Source organism: Macaca thibetana, chromosome 15, assembly GCF_024542745.1.
Source record: "Macaca thibetana thibetana isolate TM-01 chromosome 15, ASM2454274v1, whole genome shotgun sequence".
Classification (NCBI taxonomy): domain Eukaryota; kingdom Metazoa; phylum Chordata; class Mammalia; order Primates; family Cercopithecidae; genus Macaca; species Macaca thibetana.
The window spans coordinates 7,589,302-7,611,338 of record NC_065592.1 but is presented as its reverse complement, the minus strand read 5'-3'; the positions used below and the strand labels follow the sequence as shown (position 1 = coordinate 7,611,338).

The window sequence follows — 22,037 nt, the reverse complement described above, 5'->3', positions numbered from 1 at the left end:
TAGATATTTGACAGATCTTTGAAGTATTTGAGGGACAATGGTAATAGGTATATAGAAGACTGGTTAAATGAAAACAAGGCAATATCTCTAGGATAAACAAAGTTGTATAATAAAGGAAACATTCATAGTATATTATTGGCTAAGCAGTGAACAATATTTACATCATCCTAGTAATGTAAACACTGACTATTGATTTATCCCCAAATTGTGATTTTATTGTTTTGGGGGGTTATGGATGGTGATAGTATAATACTGCTGTCATAAGTTAATAGATAATGGATAAATCTAATGAATTCAGAAAGAGCAAGTGATGTTATTAGCTAAAATCTGAAGGAGGCTGTCTCTGGGGAAACAGACAGGGGAATGGGATTGCTGTTTTTTATTACCAGATTTTTACAAGACTATTTTTAGCCTTTTTTATAAGACTTTTAATACTGTTTGAGTTTTAACCATGTTATGTATATTACTTTGATTAAAAAGAAAAATTAATTTTAAAAATGAGCATACTAATACTATTAATTCTCTCCTTCTAGAGAAAAATGTTTAACAGTTAGGTTTAGACTTGTTAATTATAAAAATATAGTAAAGTCTTACTGTAATGAGATTTTCTAGAAAGCGGATTTACTCTAAGGCAGTTCAGATTTGCTCCCCAGCTGAGAATTATAGCGTGGAAATACCAAGAGGACTAACAGAAAAATCATTGTCATTTGAAGGACAGTCATCTGTGCAGCCTGTGCACGAAATCTTGGGTCTGAATTAGGCCCCCATCCAAGATGCGGCAGTGTGGGGTTTGTGTTTTGCTGAAGCTGTGGTTGCAAACCTTTGCTTTAGGATGAAAGGTGGGGCTCTCTGTTACGTTTGAACCTTAGTTGCTACTCCTACCTCATAGCTAGTGTTTCTTTCTCATCATAGGATAAATTGATTTCCTTGTCTCTTGGAAAACCTCCAGACTGCTTTCTGGAATCATTTTCATATAGCATGTTTGTTAACTTGAGCTCTTGCCTGAGTCCCAGTAAGATGTAGGCAGGAACATAGACCTGATACAGGAATAATCCTCTTTTGGAAATAACAATAGCTACTGATTATCAAGCACCTTCTGTGCTTCGGGCACTCTCCATACATGATTCCTAATCTTCATAATAACCCTGTGAGATAAGTGCTCTTATGACCACCTCCCATTTTTCAGATAAGAAAATCGAGGCTCTGAGAGGTGAAGTCATTGCCCATGGCCCCACAGTGACTGGCAGATCTAAGACTCAGCACTAGCCTTTGTCACACATAACTCATGACCAGCAGGTAGTGCTACCCGATTGAAAAAATGTGAGACTTAAAGGGATGCACATGTCCCTATACAGTGGCAAAAACTGGTATGATGGAAATGATTTTTTAAGCTATCTTATCCTTTAGTTGGACATACACTAGACCCACAGAGCTAGAGGACCTACCTGGCAGGCTCTCACTGGACAGTGTTTGCTGAATCAGAGAAAGTGGGCTTTGTTGGCATTTGCATGTGAAATAGTATGCACATACCTCAAGATCTTTGCTGTTCTCCCCCTAAAGCTACTAGCTGTGCTGGAAACAGTGAAGGCGTCATCCAGACCTGGGGTCATCTGGTCCTGGGGTCTCAAGCCAGGCCTCCTGTCAGGTTCATCTCTCTCTGTTCCACCTGCACTCACACCCAGTCCTGCTGCTGAGAGATGGAGCATCCACATCCTGAATCCTGCCTCCTTCCCTTGACCCACTTCTATGGTGGGTGCCTGCCCAGCTTTTCAGTAGGACTAAATTCCAAATTAAAAAAAAAAAAATTCAGTCTCTCTCCTCTAATCCTCTAAGAAGAGTCTTCTTTTGGTAACTTGTTCTAGAGTTATGCGTATCTTAAATTCTGAAATTGCTTTCAAATGAATTAAATTTTAGAAATATCCATTCCTGTTTGTCCTACTCCCAGTGAAAATAAGCAACTCTTCCCTCTTCCAAAACAGCGGATTTCTTTTCTTTTTTTCTTTTTTTGAAACGGAGTCTTGCTCTGTTGCCCAGGCTGGAGTGCAGTGGCGCAGTGTTGGCACACTGCAGCCTCCACAGGTTCAAGTGATTCTCCTGCTTCAGCCTCTCGAGTAGCTGGGATTACAGGTGTGCAACACCACGCCTGGCTAATTTTTGTATTTTTAGTAGAGACGGGATTTCCCCTTATTGGCCAGGCTGGTCTTGAACTCCTGACCTCAGGTGATCCACCCACCTCGGCCTCCCAAAGTACTGGGATTACAGGCGTGAGCTACCGCTCCTGGCCCCCAAACAGTGGATTTCCATCTTACATATGCATGCAGATCAACTTCAGATCCAGCCCACTGCACATATCCTGATTCTAGACTAGAAACCAAGACTCTGCATTTTAAGCAAGCCCCACATTATTCAAAATAGATTGTCCATGGATTATACTTTTAGAAACATTGTTCAGATCCCTTTAATGTAATTGAGGATTTTATCCTTTCCTTCTTTTTTTTTTTTTTTTTTTTTTTTTTTTTTTTGAGACGGAGTCTCGCTCTGTCGCCCAGGCTGGAGTGCAGTGGCGTGATCTCGGCTCACTGCAAGCTCCGCCTCCCGGGTTCACGCTATTCTCCTGCCTCAGCCTCCCGAGTAGCTGGGACTACAGGCGCCCACAACCGCGCCCGGCTAATTTTTTGTATTTTTAGTAGAGACGGGGTTTCACCGTGGTCTCGATCTCCTGACCTTGTGATCCGCCCGCCTCGGCCTCCCAAAGTGCTAGGATTACAGGCGTGAGCCACTGCGCCCGGCCCCTTTCCTTCTTAATATTCTTTTTTTTTTTTTTTTTTTTTTTTTTGAGATGGAGTCTTGCTCTGTCGCCCAGGCTGGAGTGTGTTGGCACGATGTCTGCTCACTGCAACTTCCGCCTCCCAGGTTCAAGCAATTCTCTGCCTCAGCCTCCCGATTAGCTGGGATTACAGGTGCCCGCCACAATGCCCAGCTAATTTTTTTGTACTTTTAGTAGAGATGGGGTTTCACCGTCTCAAAAAAAAAAAATTCTTAAATAGCTCTAGTTCCCTGAATTACTTTCTCCTAAGACATGTTTTCCCAACAGTTAATGTTATTTATTTCATCTTCTGATCTTATTTATATTATCCACCTCTCACTTAAATTGGAAATTTTCTGCCATTTTACAAAGTTCAAGACCTTCCTCCTTTACTATCTCCTGGCTGTGTGAACTTGGACAGAATACTTCCCCCTCTCCCTCCAGTCAGTTCTTACCTGTGAAATAGAATTAAACTATACAAAATCATTAGGTTGCTATGAGGCTTAAGAGTGACTGGCACATATTACATGCACATTAAAAGTGTATTTCTTCCCAAACTAATGCAACATAGCAAACAAGTTAGTTCACAGTCTTTAATTTCTTTCCTTTCCCTTTCTTTCTTTTTAAAAAGTCTTTTTAGCTAATGGCTTTTAGGTCTTAGGCTGATTAGAAGGAATCCTTCTTGGGGTGTTCTTTTGATAAGAAGATTGAAGCTCTCCTTTATTTGCTTATAACAAAATGCTCTTCATATCTGGCAAGTGAGTTTCAAAAGCATCAAAACTTGGATCTGGAGAGACTAGGCCAGGTTTGATACGGTAGTGTAGAGTTTGGCAGTTTTTTCAGTATTCATTGCCACTAATTTAGGGTTTTGTTAGATCTGTTGATGTATGGTTTTATAACTAAAAAAGATTTGGATACAGTTTATATCTGTATCCAAGATTTGGATACAGCATTATTCATTTTAAGAGATAAGATCATTTTAGACTCAGGAGCAGAATATTAGTAATAATAATTAGCTTTAAAAAATAAACTTATATACCAATATAAAGTACAGCACAAGGCAAGCAAATATCTGGGCCTGTATTAACAGACGGTATTGAAGGATATGGCTAGAATTTCCAAAATGCCTAATAATGTGTAATTCCTGGCATTAAGCTGCCAATTTGAATATGGCCCTTTAATATGAAATGCTGTATAATGAAAGACTTTTTTATTGTCTGAAACCAGGCCCCTGAACTTTCCAAAAGGGCAACAAAACAGACAGATAATGTATTTTTTCACTTGTTGGTATTGGTGGCACCCTTTTGAGTTATTTTTGGCATTATGTGTAGAGGTTGAAAGATTCAAGACAACACCAAACACGTTAGCAGTCACCACATGCAGGCCGTCCAGCAGAATAACAGCGCCTCCCAGATCATAGAAAGCATCCAGAGTCACTGCACCCATCCCCTGGGGACCCTGTCGTCCTGCATCTCCAGATGATGGGAGCTGCAAACTTCCCTGATGGTGCCCTCTTGGATGCTCATGAGGCCTGATCTAGTACCACGACTCTAGCAGTAGGTCCATTCAATTGCAGTAAAAATGCATGTTGTATGTTCATCAGAATTTGGCAGGACACACGTGAAAAGTTAATGACATCCTGGCCGAGAACCCCTGTGATATACACTAGTCACATCCAGTCCAGTTGGAGTTTTTATGTGCTGTTTTTGGCAGAGCTAGGTGAAGATCTTGTTACTTAGCCATTCCTGATGTACTCAAGATACTCGGGTTTTTGTCCTTACAGGATAGGCTAGAAAGTAGCCAGGGTCTCATAACCAAGGCTTTCTCTGAAACATATAATGACAATGCTAGTTATTTGACCAAAGATATCCAGTGCTTTAATCCACTTGGAATTTATTCTTGGTGTGAAGGGGCAACATCATCCACTGGTCAGGAGCCTGATCCTTGGAGCCAGGCAGACCTGGGTTGAGTCCATCTTCGCTTGTTTCCAGCTGTGGGCAAGGTGTTTGACTTCTCTGAGCATCTGTGGCGTTTGTTTGTTTGTTTGCTTGCTTTTTTAACCTGAAGAATTGGGATAATCTGTTTCCTCACAAGATAATTGCGCAGATGCAGTAATGAAGGTAACATGGCACACGGGAAGAGCTCGGTACATGTCAGCTCTTACTCTTCGTGGCTAGAAGATGTGGACTAAACTTCCCCCTTTTGCAGTTTTGTGATTAACACCATTTATGAAATAAATAAATGAAATAAATTCCTTTTCCTGTCATGAGGGGAACTTACCAGATTTTACTGAATTATTTGGTGCCATTGGGTTCCTTACTGTTTCTCTCTGACCTAGATTTCTGGGTCTGTGCCAATAACACGATTGTGATTGCTGCTACTTTATAACATTGTCTGTGGTCAGTCCAAACAAGAGTTTAAAAGAATTGAATGAAAGGGATTTTAAATAATGATTCCTCCCCACCCTCACCCCGTGGCACTCGGCCAAAGGAAGGGGAAAAGTTCTCTGGTAAAGAAAATGAATCAGAGAAGAGGCTCAGACCCTGCATCTGAAAATTCTCATTGTGGGGACTAAGGCTTCTCACTCTGAACTCACACCCGTCTGTTCGCAGCCTGACCTCACATCCTGGTCTGGGTGTGCGGCCTGACCGGAGTGTCGTGCGCCCGTGTGGTTGTCCTGTGGGTGCCAGCTCTGACTTCCTCCCCAGACACCCACTGCCTCAGCCTTAATCACAGGACGCGCGTTGAGTAGAAATGAGACCAGTTAGTATTGGTAACTGCAGAGGAATTTGCATTTTCACCAGCGTCCTCGGGTCAGAGGGTTTGCCTGGCACCGCGCACTGGGAAACTCGCCAAATGCGGTGCAGGTTGGGGACGCCCCAGGACGCGGTGGAGTTGCGCGCGGCTTTTAAAGTGGAGTGGAGCAGGCCTGCATCCTCCCCGCCGGGGTTGGGACTTCGCTTCCAGGCGGAGAAAGACCTCCTCCGGCCGCGCGCGGCCTTTCCCCTGCGAGGATCGCCATTGGCCCGGGTTGGCTTTGGAAAGCGGCGGTGGCTTTGGGCCACGCTCGGCCTCGGGAACGCCGGGGGCCCCAGGGTGTGGACGGGCGCGGCCAGGAGGGGGTTAAGGCGCAGGCGGCGGCGGGGCGGGGGCGGGCCGGGCGGGCGCCCTCTCCGGGCCCTTTGTTAACAGGCGCGTCCTGGCGAGGCGGAGACGCGGCCGCGGCCATGGGCGGGCGCGGGCGCGCGGGGCTGCGGTGAGGGCGGCCTGGCGGGGCCGGGAGCGCCCGGGGGGGCGCGCAGGCCGAGCCGGGCCTGAGCCGGGCCCGCAGACCGAGCTGGGAGAGGGGCTCTGGCCCCCGACGTCGCTGGCGCGGGAAAATGTTGGAGATCTGCCTGAAGCTGGTGGGCTGCAAATCCAAGAAGGGGCTGTCCTCGTCCTCCAGCTGTTATCTGGAAGGTAAGCCCGGGCCGCGCGGGTTGGGCTGAGTAGCCGCGCGCCCTCCCGCTGCTGCTGGGCCCTTCCTAGGCCTCGCCGCCCGCGCGCTCCTTCCTGCGCCCTCCCTGGGGCTTCTCTTTTTCTCCTTTCTCTTCTCCTTTCTTCTCCTCTTCTCTTCTCCTCCCTTCTCCTCTTCTCTTCTTTTCTCTTCTCTGTCTCTCTCTCTCTGTCTCTGTCTCTCTCTCTCTTTCTCTCTGTCTCTTTCTCTTTCTCGCGATGACCCCTAGGCACCGCCGGCGGAGCGTGGCCCCCAGCCCCGGCGCCAGCCCCGGGAGAGCCACGCCGGATGGTGACGATGGCGTCCGGGGCCCCACACTGCGGGCTCCCCCGAAAAAGTTTGAGAAAGTGAACTCGACAGGCCTTAACATCCCTGGGATCCCACGTTATGGAATTTCCACCGTTAATTGGAACTGTGTGTTAAAAAGATCGACCCGTGTTTGTGAAAACATGCGATTTCCATTAAGCATCATGTACACAAGGAACACCACTCTACCATTTATGGATACAGAATTTCAAGTGATCTTTCCATCTCCCCCACCCCCATCTTATCTGCAGACCACGAAGAGGTCTTAGGAATTCGCTGACTTTTCAGGGGAAGAGAGAGAGATCATAGCCCATTTAAGAAGGCGTTTCCAAGGAGTCCCCCAGAGTACTGGGGTGTCATGTTCGGTTCCTTAAGTGAAGCTCAGGGCCACGGTGGCTTCACTTTTGCGTTCTTTCTACCTACTCTCCTTTTTTAATTACATCTGTTTTATTTTATTTTTCTTTCCTGTTGTAGTCTTTAGTTTTCTAAATGGAAAAAAGTAAATTAAGGGTTGTGGGTCTTCACTTTCGCTGCTTCTAGGGGGCTATGTAATTGATCTGATTTGAGACTGGTGCTCCCAGATCGTTGCCTTCAGCAGAAAGACTGTGCTTTAGAGATGGAGTGGCACTTGTTCTTCACAGTTGTTTTCATTTAAGACTTAAAATATAAGAGTAGAAATGTGGCCGGGCGCGGTGGCTCACGCCTGTAATCCCAACACTTTGGGAGGCCGAGACGGGTGGATCATTTGAGGTCAGAATTTCGAGACCAGCCTGGCCAACATGGTGAAACCCCATTTCTACTAAAAATACAAAAAATTAGCCAGGCTTGGTGGTACACGCCTGTAATCTCAGCTACTCGGGAGGCTGAGGCAGGAGAATTGCTTGAACCCGGGAAGTGGAGGTTGCAGTGAGCCAAGATCGCGCCACTGCACTCCAGCCTGGGTGACAGAGCAAGACTCTGTCTCAGTAAAAAAAAAAAAAAAAAAAAAGAGTAGAACTGTGAAGCTCACTTTAGAGCAAGTAGAATTTCTGCTAGAATGCCATGGTTTTCTTTTTTTAAAAGCAGGAGAAATAAACAGAGGCCTCATTAATTTTATAACCTATTTTTCTTTCCTTAACCTCTGACTCTACCCTGAATGCCTGCTTGGAGTCACATATGCAGCTCACACTAGTGATGTGGATGAAACGTGTTTGCCCTTCTTGCCACAGTTTGTGTACCTCACTTCTCTTCTCTTTCTGGGATTCCAGGGGGCTGAATGGCCCAGAGAAGGCTCATCTAGGTGGAGTGGGCTCACGGAGCCTAGCATTTGGAGGGTGGAGATGGTTTATTTGTCCCTAAAAGTTGACGTCTGGGCCGGGCGCGGTGGCTCACGCCTGTAATCCCAGCACTTTGGGAGGCCGAGGCGGGCGGATCACAAGGTCAGAAGATCGAGACCACGGTGAAACCCCGTCTCTACTAAAAATACAAAAAATTAGCCGGGCGCGGTTGTGGGCGCCTGTAGTCCCAGCTACTCGGGAGGCTGAGGCAGGAGAATGGCGTGAACCCGGGAGGCGGAGCTTGCAGTGAGCCGAGATCGCGCCACTGCACTCCAGCCTGGGCTGGGCGACAGAGCGAGACTCCGTCTCAAAAAAAAAAAAGTTGACGTCTGAGCAGTCCAAATCATCTTCAGTTAATACATCGCTTATTTTTTCCAAGTTGCTCAAAATTCTGAGCACATTCTCATTTACATCTGTAACGAGTTAAGTGTTAGGCATCATCATCTCCACTTTGCAGATGGGTGCCTAAGGCGGGGATGAATGGACTTTTGTAACTGCAAAGCTGGAGCAAAGTTTAGGTCACGGCTTTGCCACGGCATTGTTTTGTTTTCCTGGGAGTAAACTGGAGATTTAGTATGGACCTGGCTGGTTTAATTATTGTTTTGGGGAAAAATCTAAAACATCTTATTCCAACATGTCTTGAAATGAATTATAATGTTGACTCTCAGGTCTCAAAAAAAAAAAAAAAAAGTTCTAGTACAGCAGACTGCCTTGAGTTAAGCCTTCATCTAGGAAGGTGTCACTCTGGGAATTCTTTCTTACTGAGTTTTCTTCTTTTCGTTGTTATATTTAATTAGAGAAAGTAAATGGAATTATTTTGTAGTTGGTAGAATTTAACAAGCCTCAGTGATTGTCTCTTAAAGACTGAAAGTGCTATTTGTCTTTTGGGCAGAATAGTTCCTAACATCTGGATAAGTAATCCAGGCTTTCCACTTTCACTGACAGCCTAAATCAGCCAATCAGTGTCAGTCAGTCAGTGTTTATTGACGCCCACTCAGGGTCCCAGGCATCCCATGTCAGGGAGAGAATTGAATGAGATCAAGTTTTTCATCGTTCTATCAAAGAAGCTTCCACCATAAATGTAGTTTGATGGTGCGTGCTACCTGCTAATCAGCCTAGCTGTCAAAGCAACATTGGTAAACATAAAGATGGCTAACAATTATTAAATGCTTACTGTGTGCCAAATACTGTTTCATTACTCTATGTGATCTAATATACTTACCTTTCATGATAGCACTATGATTATTTCCATTTTATAGATGAGGAAACTGAGTCATCAGAAGATTAAGTAACTTGTCTAGGGTCACAGAGTCAGTGAGTGGGGGTACTGGGATTTGAACTCATGCTGTCTGGCTCGGGAGAGCCCACTTTTAGCCACTGGATGCTCTACTGATTGTGACAATTTGTCTTTTTTGGAATTCACTGTGGTTTTTAAAATAGTATCTCCAGAAACTCCTCCAATTAATCCCTGAAATATAAGGGTAGTCTCTCTCTTCTAGAAACCTGATCCTGGCAAAATGATTAGCTTTAGCAGTAGGATTAAATTTTTTTAAATGTATATAAAAATACCTGTATGTAAGAAATCCTAAAAGGGTATTTAGTGATAAGTAATTCCCTCTCCTATTCAGTTTCCCCTCCTAGAGGTAATCACCCTGGAGTTTGTTTTTTTTTTTTTTTTTTTGAGACGGAGTCTCGCTCTGTCGCCCAGGCTGGAGTGCAGTGGCCTGATCTCAGCTCACTGCAAGCTCCGCCTCCCGGGTTCACGCCATTCTCCTGCCTCAGCCTCCCGAGTAGCTGGGACTACAGGCGCCTGCCACCTCGCCCAGCTAGTTTTTTGTAGTTTTAGTAGAGACGGGGTTTCACTGTATTCACCAGGATGGTCTCGATCTCCTGACCTCGTGATCCACCCGTCTCGGCCTCCCAAAGTGCTGGGATTACAGGCTTGAGCCACCGCGCCCGGCCCACCCTGGAGTTTTATGTGTGCCCTTCTAGAAATACTGTGTACACATATAAGCATTTATAACATGTGAATTTTGCTCTCCAGCTTTTTGTGAAGATGCGTGTTTAGAGCAGTATCTATTTACCAGGAGCACATTTAGCTTTGCAATCTTCGGTCTACTTTGAACACTGAATTATCTGATTATTTCTTTCCCCTGGAGACATCAAATAAAACATGAACACTAGCCTTTTGAATTCAGGGTTTTCTTTTCATTTTATTTTCATTTGTTCATGTGTTTGTATTTACATACATTGTGCATGAATATTGTACATGTATGTGACAGTTGTGTACTGTAGAATCAAACACTATTGTCTGTGAACTGCACTCTTCTTGAACTTTTCGTTGTTGTTGTTGTTGTTGTTGTTGTTTTTGGAAATAGGATCTTGCTCTGTCACCCAGGCTGGACTACAGTGGCACAGTCACAGCTCACTGCAGCCTTGAGCTCCTGGGCTCGAGCAGCCCTCCTACCTCAGCTCCCCAAGTAGCTGGGGCTGCATGCTACCTGGCTAATTTAAATTTTTCTTTTTTTTTTTTTTGTAGAGACAGAGTCTCACTATTTTCACTAGTTTGCCCAGGCCAGGCCAGTGTTGAACTACTGGCCTCAAGTGATCCTCCCACCTTGGCCTCCCCAAAGTGCATCCCTACAGGCATGAGCCACTGCCCTCAGCCTGAACTTTTGAAAGTTATTTTAAGGGCCCACTTTTAAATGCTTCTTTTCAGCAGCTAACTTTCCAGCGGATGCTTCATGTGGTGCCAGCCCTACAGATTCGCTTTTAGAACTTGAGCTTTGGAGAAGATTATGCTTGCTTTCTGCTCTCTCCTGAGGTCATCAGATACTTCCCTTGTTCAGTAACAAAGGAAGTGAGACTCTTTCTGTTACCTAATAAAAGGCCAGTCCATCCATTTCATTTTGGGTGCTATTAACATTGCTGACCATTTATGATGTCACAGGCCCCGGCCTGAGCAACTCATGTACAGCCTCACTTCATGTTCACACCAGCGCTCTGAGGTTTCTAGAGAAGAGGAAAGGCCCCAGTTTAGGTGGCAGTACTTTTCAATTTGGAGGCAGGAGATGCCAGTTTTCCTCTGACCTCTCTGAGTTTCCATGTTTTTACCTCTAAAACAGAGAGACCATCCTCTGTTCAGCCACCTTAGAGGATTGTTTTGAGGGTCTATAAGGTGATTGAAGGAAAGCTCTGAAACCCATAAGAGTTAAATGTATGTTTGTATTAATGTTGATACGAGATTCCTCTGAGATGCGCTTTAGTCCAGGCAGGTTTATGGCTCCCACAGTGTTCTTAGGGTCCCATTCTTCTGCACGGGCAGGCAGTTCCTGAGCCAGCCAGCCTGGACCCAGATGCCATCTGTGCTCTTGGCTGGTCTTGCGCATTCACTGAGGTTCACTGTACCTTGGTGTTCCCATTTCTAAAATAAGTCCTGTAGTGATCCCTACCTCACTGAGTTGTTGAGAGACTTCATGTAAATTGTTTAGCAGAGAGCCTGGCACAGAACAAGAGCCTAGCAGAAAAGTAAGTTGTTATTTTGAGCAAATATTTAGCAGCCTAAAATGGTGGCTTTACCAGTTTCTCTAATAGTTGAAGTGATGGTAGAATTGAGCTGATTCCACCCATAGTTTTTCTTGTTAATGAAACGGTTTGTTTCTAAGTTTGTTTTGATGCATATAATTAATACTTCCTGTCCTTGATTTTTGGCTGAAAAATTTCTTCTCTTCCTGTAACCCTCTGTTATTCCCATAGTGAATATTTTAAATGTGGAAGAGAAATTCCCATTGGCTCGTGGTTGGCATTTTATTTCTCCTGTCCAGAGACAATATTTCCACAGCCTCAAACGTGAAAACTGAAAATCTGGTGTTACTTATCACCTTGTAAAATCAAGTCATTGTAATCATGCCAATATAATCACTGATCTGAAATAAAAGCAGAAAAAAAAAATAAATGGATAGCTTCTTTAAATATGTAAGAACTAAAGATCAAATGGGACATTGGAAGACCTTGACTTTTCCTCCATAATGGTGGATCTTAATTAAACACACAGAAGAACAATTTATAAAATAAGTTCATAGGTTTGTTCTTCTTTAGTGTCACTTTAACTATTTCTTTTTTTTTTTTTAATTTAAAGAAATAGGGATGGGTCTCACTATGTTGCCCAGTCTGGTCTCGAACTCCTGGGCTCAAGCAGTCCTCCCACCTCAGCCTCCCAAAGTGCTGGAATTACAGGCATGAACCACCTCACTCAGCCTAAAACTCTCTCAAAAGTAGACAGCATAATGAACTCCCATGTACTTACTATATGGCTTTAACAATTATCAGCCTGGCCGGGCGCAGTGGCTCAAGCCTGTAATCCCAGCACTTTGGAAGGCCAAGGTGGGCAGATCACCTGAGGTCAGGAGTTTGAGACCAGCCTGACCAACATGGAGAAACCCCGTCTCTACTGAAAATACAAAATTAGCTGGGCGTGGTGACGCATGCCTGTAATCCAGCTGCTGGGGAGGCTGAGGCAGGAGAATAGCTTGAACCCGAGAGGCGGAGGTTGCGGTGAGCCAAGATTGCGCCACTGCACTCCAGCCTGGGCAACAGGAGTTAAACTCCTTCTTTTTTTTTTTTTTTTTTTTTTTTTTGTGAGACGGAGTCTCGCTCTGTCACCCAGGCTGGAGTGCAGTGGCTGGATCTCAGCTCACTGCAAGCTCCGCCTCCTGGGTTTACGCCATTCTCCTTCCTCAGCCTCCCGAGTAGCTGGGACTACAGGCGCCCGCCACCACGCCCGGCTAGTTTTTTGTATTTTTTTAGTAGAGACAGGGTTTCACCGTGTTAGCCAGGATGGTCTCGATCTCCTGACCTCGTGATTCGCCCGTCTCGGCCTCCCAAAGTGCTGGGATTACAGGCTTGAGCCACCGCGCCCGGCCCGAAACTCCTTCTCATAAAAAAAAAAAAAAAAAAAAAACACAAAACAACAACAAACAACAATTACCAGCTTGTGGTCAGTCTTGTTTTCTTACATAGTGAAGTTACAGTTTCAAAGCTATTAGGAATAGCTTGCTAATTATAATTACTTAGTTTTGATAGTGTAACTTTGTCCTCAGATGAGTAGAGTGGTTACTCTGGAACAGGGGTGTCCAATCTTGACTTCCCTGGGCCACATTGGAAGAAGAATTGTCTTGGGCCACACATGAAATACACTAACACTAACGATAGCTGATGAGCTAAACAAAACAAATTCCACAAAAATCTCTTTTTTTAATTTTTTTTTATTTTTGAGACGGAGTCTCACTTTGTCGCCCAGGCTGGAGTGCAGGGGCACCATCTCAGCTCACTGCAAGCTCCGCCTCCTGGGTTCATGCCATTCTCCTGCCTCGGCCTCCCAAAGTGCTGGGATTACAGGTGTGAGCCACCGCACCTGGCCAAAAATCTCATAATGTTTTTAAGAAAGTTTGCAAATTTGCCGGGCACGGTGGCTCACGCCTGTAATCCCAGCACTTTGGGAGGCCGAGGCGGGCGGATCACAAGGTCAGGAGATCGAGACCACGGTGAAACCCCGTCTCTACTAAAAATACAAAAAATTAGCCGGGCGCGGTTGTGGGCGCCTGTAGTCCCAGCTACTCGGGAGGCTGAGGCAGGAGAATGGCGTGAACCCGGGAGGCGGAGCTTGCAGTGAGCCGAGATCGCGCCACTGCACTCCAGCCTGGGCGACAGAGCGAGACTCCGTCTCAAAAAAAATAAATAAATAAAGTTTGCAAATTTGTATTAGGCTACATTCAAAGCCGTCCTGGGCCACATGCAGCCTGCGGGCCATGGGTTGAACAAGCTTGCTCTAGAAATTGGTTTTCAGGCCAGGCACGGTGGCTCACGCCTGTAATCCCAGCACTTTGGGAGGCCGAGGCGGGTGGATCACTTGAGGTCAGGAATTCGAGACCGGCCTGGCCAACATGCTGAAACCCTGTCTCTACTAAAAATACAAGAAAGTAGCTCGGCATGGTGGCAGGTGCCTGTAATTCCAGCTACTCAGGAGGCTAAGGCAGGAGAATCACTCGAACCCTGGAGGCGGAGGTTGCAGTGAGCCGAGATCTCGCCATTGCACTCCAGCCTGGGCAACAACAGCGAAAACTCCATCTCAAAAAAAGAAAAAAAAAGAAGTTGGTTTTCAAATCCTACTTTCTTTACCATGTTACACCATAAATATTTTTGTTATATTGCGTGTGTTGAGTACTGGCGATAGGGAAGACAGAGAGAAACAGGTGGGAAGAAGAGAGAGGGAGGAAGGGGAGACAGACAGAAGGGGGAGATCTATAGAGACAGAGACTGAGAGACAAAAAGGTTGAGACAGGAAAGGGAAAAAAAAACAAGCTGGGAGGGAAGGAAGACTGACAGAAGGGGGACAAAGAGGAAGAGGATGGCCAGTGGGGCTGGGGTGGGTGGGTACGGAGAGAGAATGAGAGCAAGTGAAGCATAGGAGACAGTTAGATGATGGGCAGGCAGCTGATGTATGGATGAGTAGCTGAAGGAAGAGGCCATCAGTAACTTCACGTCTCTGTTTCCATTCCTGCCCTCAAATGCCTTCATAATAGAGTCTACCTAATAAGGTTATAGGGATTCAGTGCAGATGAAGTGCTGGCGCTCGGTACGGAATCAGCCAGTATTAGCTATTATTCTTTCACGTGAAGTTGTATAAACTTTAACCTCATTACTCTTAAATTCTCTATAGAAACCTAGTCTTTATCTGTCTTAGAAGCCCTCAAATGTAGCTAGTAGTGTTGTACATTGAATACCTTAAAATTGTGTTTAAAGACAGGCCATGAATAGAATTAGGCATTGCTTTTTGAAGCCAAAATACCATGAGGTGGGGAGGGTCATGTTCATTTACCCAGATCAGCAATAAAAACACTGATGGCTAACAAGGCTTTCTGGGGAAATTGGGTAGCCCAGTGACTCTGGTGTCAGCTGACGCAGGAGTCCATGAAGACATATTAAAAGAAAAGGAAATGTGAAATGAACGCTTTCAAACCATCCATGGTTGGCAGCAGAAGGGGAGGCCTTTCAGTCTGTTGCAAATGGCCTGTGACAATAAAAATGCCTTTGTGGGTATTAGCAGGCTGACTCTGGACACTTTGGATCTGTGGCCAGTGCAGGAATTCCCGGAACCTTTTGGGAAGGTGTCCGGAGACCTCACTGTGGTGTCTGTTAGGAATCTGGAGCAAATCCTATTTCTTTTGAAAGCACAGAGAACTGTGTTTTTACATTATACCTTTAGGATTTTGGCCATGGTTTATATTTCATTCAAAACAAATCATTGCATTCCCTAGGCTTTTATATAGGTTTTCCTGGTCAGATTGCATTTGTTTTTCAACTTTACTATCTGTCATTATTGCTATTCTTATTACAGGTTAACAGATTATTAAACTGCATTATTCAGTACCTTGTTGCTAAAGACAAACATATGCAGGGTGTTCTACATCTGAGTTCACCCAGCAGTGCTGTGTCGTTGCGTTGCACTGAGCAGGCACAGAAGGCTCTGAGATACGACGGCTTGGTCTCTACCCCACAGGAGTTTACATTGTGGCAGCAGAAGAGAAGGCATGGTATAAGATAAGAGAAGGCACAGTTGTTCTGCAGTGAGCATCCCAGTGTCAGGTGCCACAGTTGGCATCCATGCAGAAATTCTCTGCATGCGGGATTCATTGAGCCCTCCTGACAACCCAACTAGGTTGATGCCATGCCATTGTTGCCCTGTTGTGCGGTTGAGAAACTGAGGCTCAGAAACAAACATCTTCAAGACATGCTGGTGCTGAGATTTGAACAAGGCCTGTCCACCAGAGCCCATGCTTATTGTACTGCAGGGGACATGTGAACAGATTGCTTACTGGGTGATAGATGCAGGGTGGTGATAGAGACAGATACCAGGTACCCCAATGGGTTAAAGGAGAAGCAACCTGTTGTGGGTGAGGTGATGGGAGGAGGAAGGACCAGTTAGAGAAGGTTTCTGGGAGATAGGGAGGCCAGGAAGAGCAGAAGTGGCTGGGGAGGGAACTCTCGGGAGAGTAAATGGTACTTGTCACAGTGCAGTCAGGAGAGGCAAGCAACAGGAGGCCTGGGGGATCTGAAAGGAGTTTGAGGAGGTTGGAGTGGAAAGCAGGGGTAGAGGGCCAGATGCTCCCAGACTCAACCCTGAAGGGCCTGGCATGCCTACTTCAGGAGCTCAGACTTTTACTATAGTGGTGGAAGGAATAACAACCCCAGCCATTTTTTGAGGGCCTGTGCATGCCTAGGCCCTCAAAAACATGTCCCATGTTAGCTACAAGCTGCCAGCTACCCTACAAAGCACATCATGATCCCAGCATTGCCCCCGATGATACTGCCAGTAAGTGGTAGCTGACCATTGGCAGACAGGGCCACCTCCCAAGCCCACGCTCTCTTCTGCCTCTCAGCTGGCAGCCATCTCTAGGGGATTTGAAGCAAGAGAGTGACCTAGTCAGGTCTGCATTTGAGAAAGATGGCCCTGATAGTAGGGAGTGGAGGTGGAATGGCCAAAGGGGGACCCAGCCAAGGGTGTGGTGGAACATGGAAAGGACAGAAGCAATGAGAGATTGAGGAGGAAAAGTGCCAAGATGCAGGGTGGGAACTGACAGAGGATGACTTCCAGCCTCGATCCTGACATGGGCTTGAATGGCAGGTGTTCAGAATGGCCTTGAAGATAGTAGCATCTCTATCTATGAGTGGCTTCATATTCCATTTCCAGTAATTGGAGACTTTTTCACCATAGATTCTTAGAAGGTGACACTTTTTTTTTTTTTTTCCCCTTTCTGGTTGAGGGAGAGGGACAGGGACTGTGTATCTTCAGAAAGGTTAGTATTTGAGGCTGAGGCAGGCAGATCGCTTGAGGTCAGGAGTTCAAGACCAGCCTGGCCAACATGGTGAAACCCCGTCTCTACTAAAAATACAAAAATTAGCTGGGCATGGTGGTGCGCACCTGCAGTCCCAGCTACTCAGGAGGCTGAGGCAGGAGATTCGCTTGTACCCGGGAGGTGGAGGTTGCAGTGAGCCAAGATTGCGTCACCACACTCCAGCCACAGAGCCAGACTCTGTCTTTAAAAAAAAAAAAAAAAAAAAAGAAAAGTTAAGATTTGGAGTGTTGATAGGGCTAGGAGTTAGGATGGAGAATTTTGTTTTTTAAAAATTGGCTAAGACATTGTCATGTAAAAGATTCCAGGGGAAATATTTAAACCTTGGACTAATTTAAATAACTTTATTTTTAAAGGAGGTTTCTCTAGAAACTCATTTAATATACTGCCTATAATGGCTATAAGTGGAAAGTAATAAAACTGCATTTATTTTAAAAGAAAATTGCATAATTTGGACTTCTCACTGATTTATCCCAGTCTCCTTTTTAGGCTCTTCCTGTGAGAATGCTGAGGTTTTATTGAGCCAATTCCTTAGTGCAAGAGTTGTTAACCTGGAAGACCCTGGGAGTCTGGGATAGAATTCAAGGGCTCCATGTCCTCTGATGGGAAAAATTAAAACTTTATTTCACTAACCTCTTACTAAAATTTAGCATTTCAGTTTTTTAAGAACACAGGTAACAAACCACGGTAATATTACAGTGCTTGTGACTGTCTCTGGTAGAAACCAGGTATTTCTTTTTTTCTTTTCTTTTCTTTTTTTTTGGTCGGGGGACCGAGTTTCACTCTTGCCACTCAGACTGGAGTGCAGTGGCATGATCTTAGCTCACTTCAGCCTCTGCCTCCCAGGTTGAAGTGATTCTCCTGCCTCGACCTCCTGAGTAGCTAGGATTACAGGCGCCTGCCACCATGCCCAGCTAATTTTTATATCTTTAGTAGAGACAGGGTTTCACCATGTTGGCCAGACTGGTCTTGAACTCCTGACCTCAGGTGATCTGCCCGTCTCAGCCTCCCAAAGTGCTGGGATTATAGGAGTGAGCCACCACACCTGGCCAGAAACCAGTATTTCGTATCAGGTAACAGTTGTGGTTATTATTCGCACCACTACTTTGAAATGACACAATTGCTACTGGATCTTGTTATTTAATGTGCGAACAAAGACACAACTATTTAATACATTAATAAGAGCTTATTATCATTACAAGTTTTTAAAAGTATTTTGAGGACTGTTTCAAAAAGTCTTTTGAAGACTGTTTTCCTTTGCAATTCTCCGTATTTTATTTTGTGCATTTAAAAATTCGTTGTGAGAAGTCCCTAGGCATCGCCTGCTGCCAGAGGGGTCCATAGCACAACACAGTAAGGAGCCCCACCTTAGTGGCCTTGGTGTGGCAGGCTGGCCATGGGTCCCTGGTGAATCCTCCTTCCCTTGTGAGGCACTGTCTTGTTCAGGGTCCCCTTCCTCATCCCAGTGAGCTCACCCCCTCAACTCCTGGCTCCCACTGTCTGTGCTCTTGGACTTAGAGACTCATCCACAGGGCTGGGCACGTGGCTCACATCTATAATCCCAGCACTTTGGGAGGCCAAGGTGACTCAGATTCGAGACCAGCCTGGCCAACATGGTGAAACCCCATCTCTACTTAAAAAAATACTAAAAATTAGCCCAGCGTGATAGTGGACGGCTGTAATCCCAGCTACGCAGGAGGCTGAGGCAGGAGAATCGCTTGAACCTGGAAGGGGGAGGTTGCAGTGAGCCGAGATCGCACCATTGCATTCCAGCCTGGGCAACAAGAGCGAAACTCCATTTAAAAAAAAAAAAAAATTCATCCACAGGACAGCGCTGGCCTTCCATTAGACTTTTGCTGTTGAGTCTGTAAGTTTTCAGGAGCTGTGTTTCTCCCACGAGGAGCAGGCGCTACTGCTGGTTCTTTACATCTTTCTGCCACTGCCCTGCCTCTCCCTGCACCCTAGCAGCTGACACAGTGTTTTGGGGTCTGAAGATAACACAAAGGCTGTGTTCAGTTAAACGTATGTCTGTGTGTGTGTGTGTGTGTGTGTGTGTGTGTGTGTTTTTAATAATTTTAACTTCTCTGGGTGAAGGTGTAAATTTACAAAATAAAGGACCATGTAGAAATAGATAAAATGACTTTCATCAAGCTCAAAATGTGGGAAATAATACTTTTCCTCTAAGCTCATATTTTGAAAAGTTGTGTGAGACTGTTATAAAATAACTTGAGAATAGTCTGAGCATGATCTCATCCGTTGGAACAGAGTATGAAATAAAACACGAAGCCTCTTTTTAGAAGGATCTGTTTTATAGATTTTTAAATTACAGAGATTCCTTGAACTGGAGGATAATAGTGAAGGACCCACAAAGGAAATATGAATAAAGCAGCACAAGTTTAAATAATTGAATGTGAGCAAAATTAAAGGGAACGTTTGTCACGTCTGACATGCTCCATCTCCTGTCCCCCCAACACTGAACTGTCTCCAAGAACCTTCCGGAGAGCCCACAGTGTGAACAGTAATGAATGCTCCATAGCTGGCTGCCTTGCACTCTAGTAGGAACTATGAGGTTGGGCACAAGTGCCAGCAGGAAGGTGGGAAGCTTCCTGGGGATGTTTTTCCTGGAGGTCAAGTCCCCCCTTGGGCTGTGAAGTAGCCGGTGCTGGGGTTCATGGGCATTTCCCTTCCCTGACTGTTGGCCAGTGTCCGGCGTAGCACCAGCAGCCCCTGGAGTCTAGGCCAGATAGGCCATGTCCGAGAATCTTCTGTCAACATTTTTTATCAGTGACTCATAGCTTTGAGAAAGGATTATTTTTATATAAGACGATCGTTTAATTCTACTTTAAAGACCCAAACCATTTTCTTAGAATACTGTCTAAACAAGTTAATCATGCACAGTTCCAGTGAATTCAGTGGCCTGGTTCTTACAAAATTTCCAAATAATTTTATACTCTCATAGCCAGAGCCAGAGCTTTTTAGAGGTTTGAGGCATTTTTTAGATGTCACTGTTCTTGGTGCTCGGCTAGCTAATTAGTGACTTTTTCTGAGTTTAGTTGGTGAGTGGAAACCTTTTTGTTAACATTATGACAAAATAACAATACGGTTTTAAGTGGAGTGAGAGGCACTTTTGAAGATCCAGATCTTAAACCTATTTAAAGTATGACTCAGAAAGGAGGCTGCAGAAAATGTTCACTAAAAAAAGTAAGAATAATAGCAGATGCTAAAATTTATTTCCCAAGACAATAGCCAAAAGATCTTCTGGAAGAACAGAAGAAGGGAACTATTTGGGGCATCTTTTTTTTGAATGAAGCCTTCGGGCTTCTTTAGGGGATCTCATTTCCTAACAGAGGGACCGGTGGAAAGTTCATGTCTTAAGCAAGAAAGATTTAAGTACTTTCTGCAACTTTGGCCTTGTAAGCTGTGATCATTTTTAAGGTTGACGAGCATAGTTCACTATGAAATGAAGCAAGTAACTTGGCATTTATACATTGTGAGTCAATTTTGACATCAGCCTGGATTGGGAATTGACTGGAAGATTTTGGTGTTGGACTGTGGCTACGCTTCAGTGTCTCGGTCCAGAGGCATGCATGAGCAATACTTCCCTTTGGGCTTTGGCCATTAATTTATGGAATAGAGCAAGAACTGGAGAGGAAAGTTGAGAGACTGCCTTGGATCGCCTGACGTCCTGTTGAATCAAAAAGCAGTGGGAGGCCCTTTCCTTCCTAACAAAGGCCTCATCCTCTTGCATAACATTCCCAGCATCTGTCGACATGTTTGGGACCTTCCCACTTTAACCCACACTTCAAGTGGATGGCCACCTCTGGGTGGGGAGCTGCATTCTGCTTATTCCAGGTGTTTTCCAGGCCACTTCCCCGATTATGTAACTTTGATCAAATCCAGATGTGTCAGAATGTTTGATAGAAGAGGTCAAATGGCATTTGAGAAGAAAAGCATTTCTGTATTCATGACTTTGGTTTAATTTCCTGTGTGGGCCTGGTCTGCCAAAGTTGTATGCTCATGGCCATGAGGTTGACGCACCAGAGGGAGGCACACAAGTGCCTTTTCAGGACAGCCTGAGGGAGGCCTCCCTCCCCAGCATGCTTTTTCATGTTAAATTATCAATTATATAAGTTTAGGGCCAGACACGGTGGCTCACGCCGGTAATCCCAGCGCTTTGGGAGGCTGAGGTGGGTACATCACTTGAGGCCAGGAGTTTAAGACCAGCCTGACCAACATGGCAAAACCCTGTCTCTACTAAAAATGCAAAACAAAAACAAAAACAAAAAATTAGCCAGGCGCAGTGACTCACGTCTGTAATCCCAGCTACTCAGGAGCCTGAGGCAGGAGTATCGTGTGAACCTGGGAGCCGGAGGTTACAGTAAGCTGAGATCGCACCACTGCACTCCAGCCTTGGCGATGGAGTGAGACTCCAACTCAAAAAAAAAACAAACACAAAAAAACAAACTTTAGTTGGCTTCTATTAAAGTTTTTCTATATCATTGTTTTCTGGTAATAAAAACAATCCACATTTATTGTGAGAAATATACCATAATATAGAAAAGTATAAAGAAAATTTAAGGCTAGGCGCGGTGGCTCACGCCTATAATCCCAGCACTTTGGGAGGCTGAGGCGGGCTTATCACTTGAGGTCAGAAGTTCAAGACCGGCCTGGCCAACATGGTGAAACCCCATCTCTACTAAAAATACAAAAAAAGTAGCCAAGTGTGGTGGCGGGCACCTGTAATCCCAGCTAATCAGGAGGCTGAGGCAGGAGAATTGCTTGAACCCGGAAGGCGGAGGTTGCAGTGAGCAGAGATCGCGCCATTGCACTCTAGCCTGAGTGACAAGACCGAGACTCCATCTCAAGAAAAAAAAAAGAAAAAAGAAAATTTAAAGCACTTAAAATCCCACCACCCTGAGTTAACTACTGTTCACAGTTTGAAATTCCTCCTAGTCTTCTTTCAATTTTTTCATAATTGGGACCTTGCCTATATACTGAACTGTAATATAAACACTTAATATATTATTGTGAATACTCAAACTTGAATATTTTTTCCAAAAATATTTTGAGTGGCTATTAAAATATATCCTATTTTATGGATACAGCATAAACAAACTTATTCTGTGTTGATAGATATTTTGTACTTGCCCTTTTCTGTGCTGTTATTTAAAATTAGTGTATAGAAATCATTGTGTTGATCA

General features: G+C 44.9%; 2 protein-coding genes across 3 annotated transcripts in view; both read left to right on the top strand.

Annotated features, from left to right (window-relative positions):
• The window catches only part of AIF1L (allograft inflammatory factor 1 like), an 803,784-nt gene that overhangs the window by 490,294 nt on the left and 291,453 nt on the right, over window positions 1-22,037 (top strand). The gene's annotated exons all lie outside the window — the stretch shown is intronic.
• The window catches only part of ABL1 (ABL proto-oncogene 1, non-receptor tyrosine kinase), a 185,201-nt gene that overhangs the window by 123,330 nt on the left and 39,834 nt on the right, over window positions 1-22,037 (top strand). Inside the window, exon 1 of one of the 2 annotated variants that reach the window (XM_050759783.1) lies at window positions 3,768-6,265. The exons of the other annotated variant lie outside the window; for it this stretch is intronic. Within the exon in view, the coding sequence (XP_050615740.1) occupies window positions 6,187-6,265 (79 nt within the window). The 5' untranslated portion in view covers window positions 3,768-6,186. Of the gene's footprint in view, window positions 1-3,767; window positions 6,266-22,037 lie in introns of those variants that run through there. 2 annotated transcript variants of the gene reach the window in all.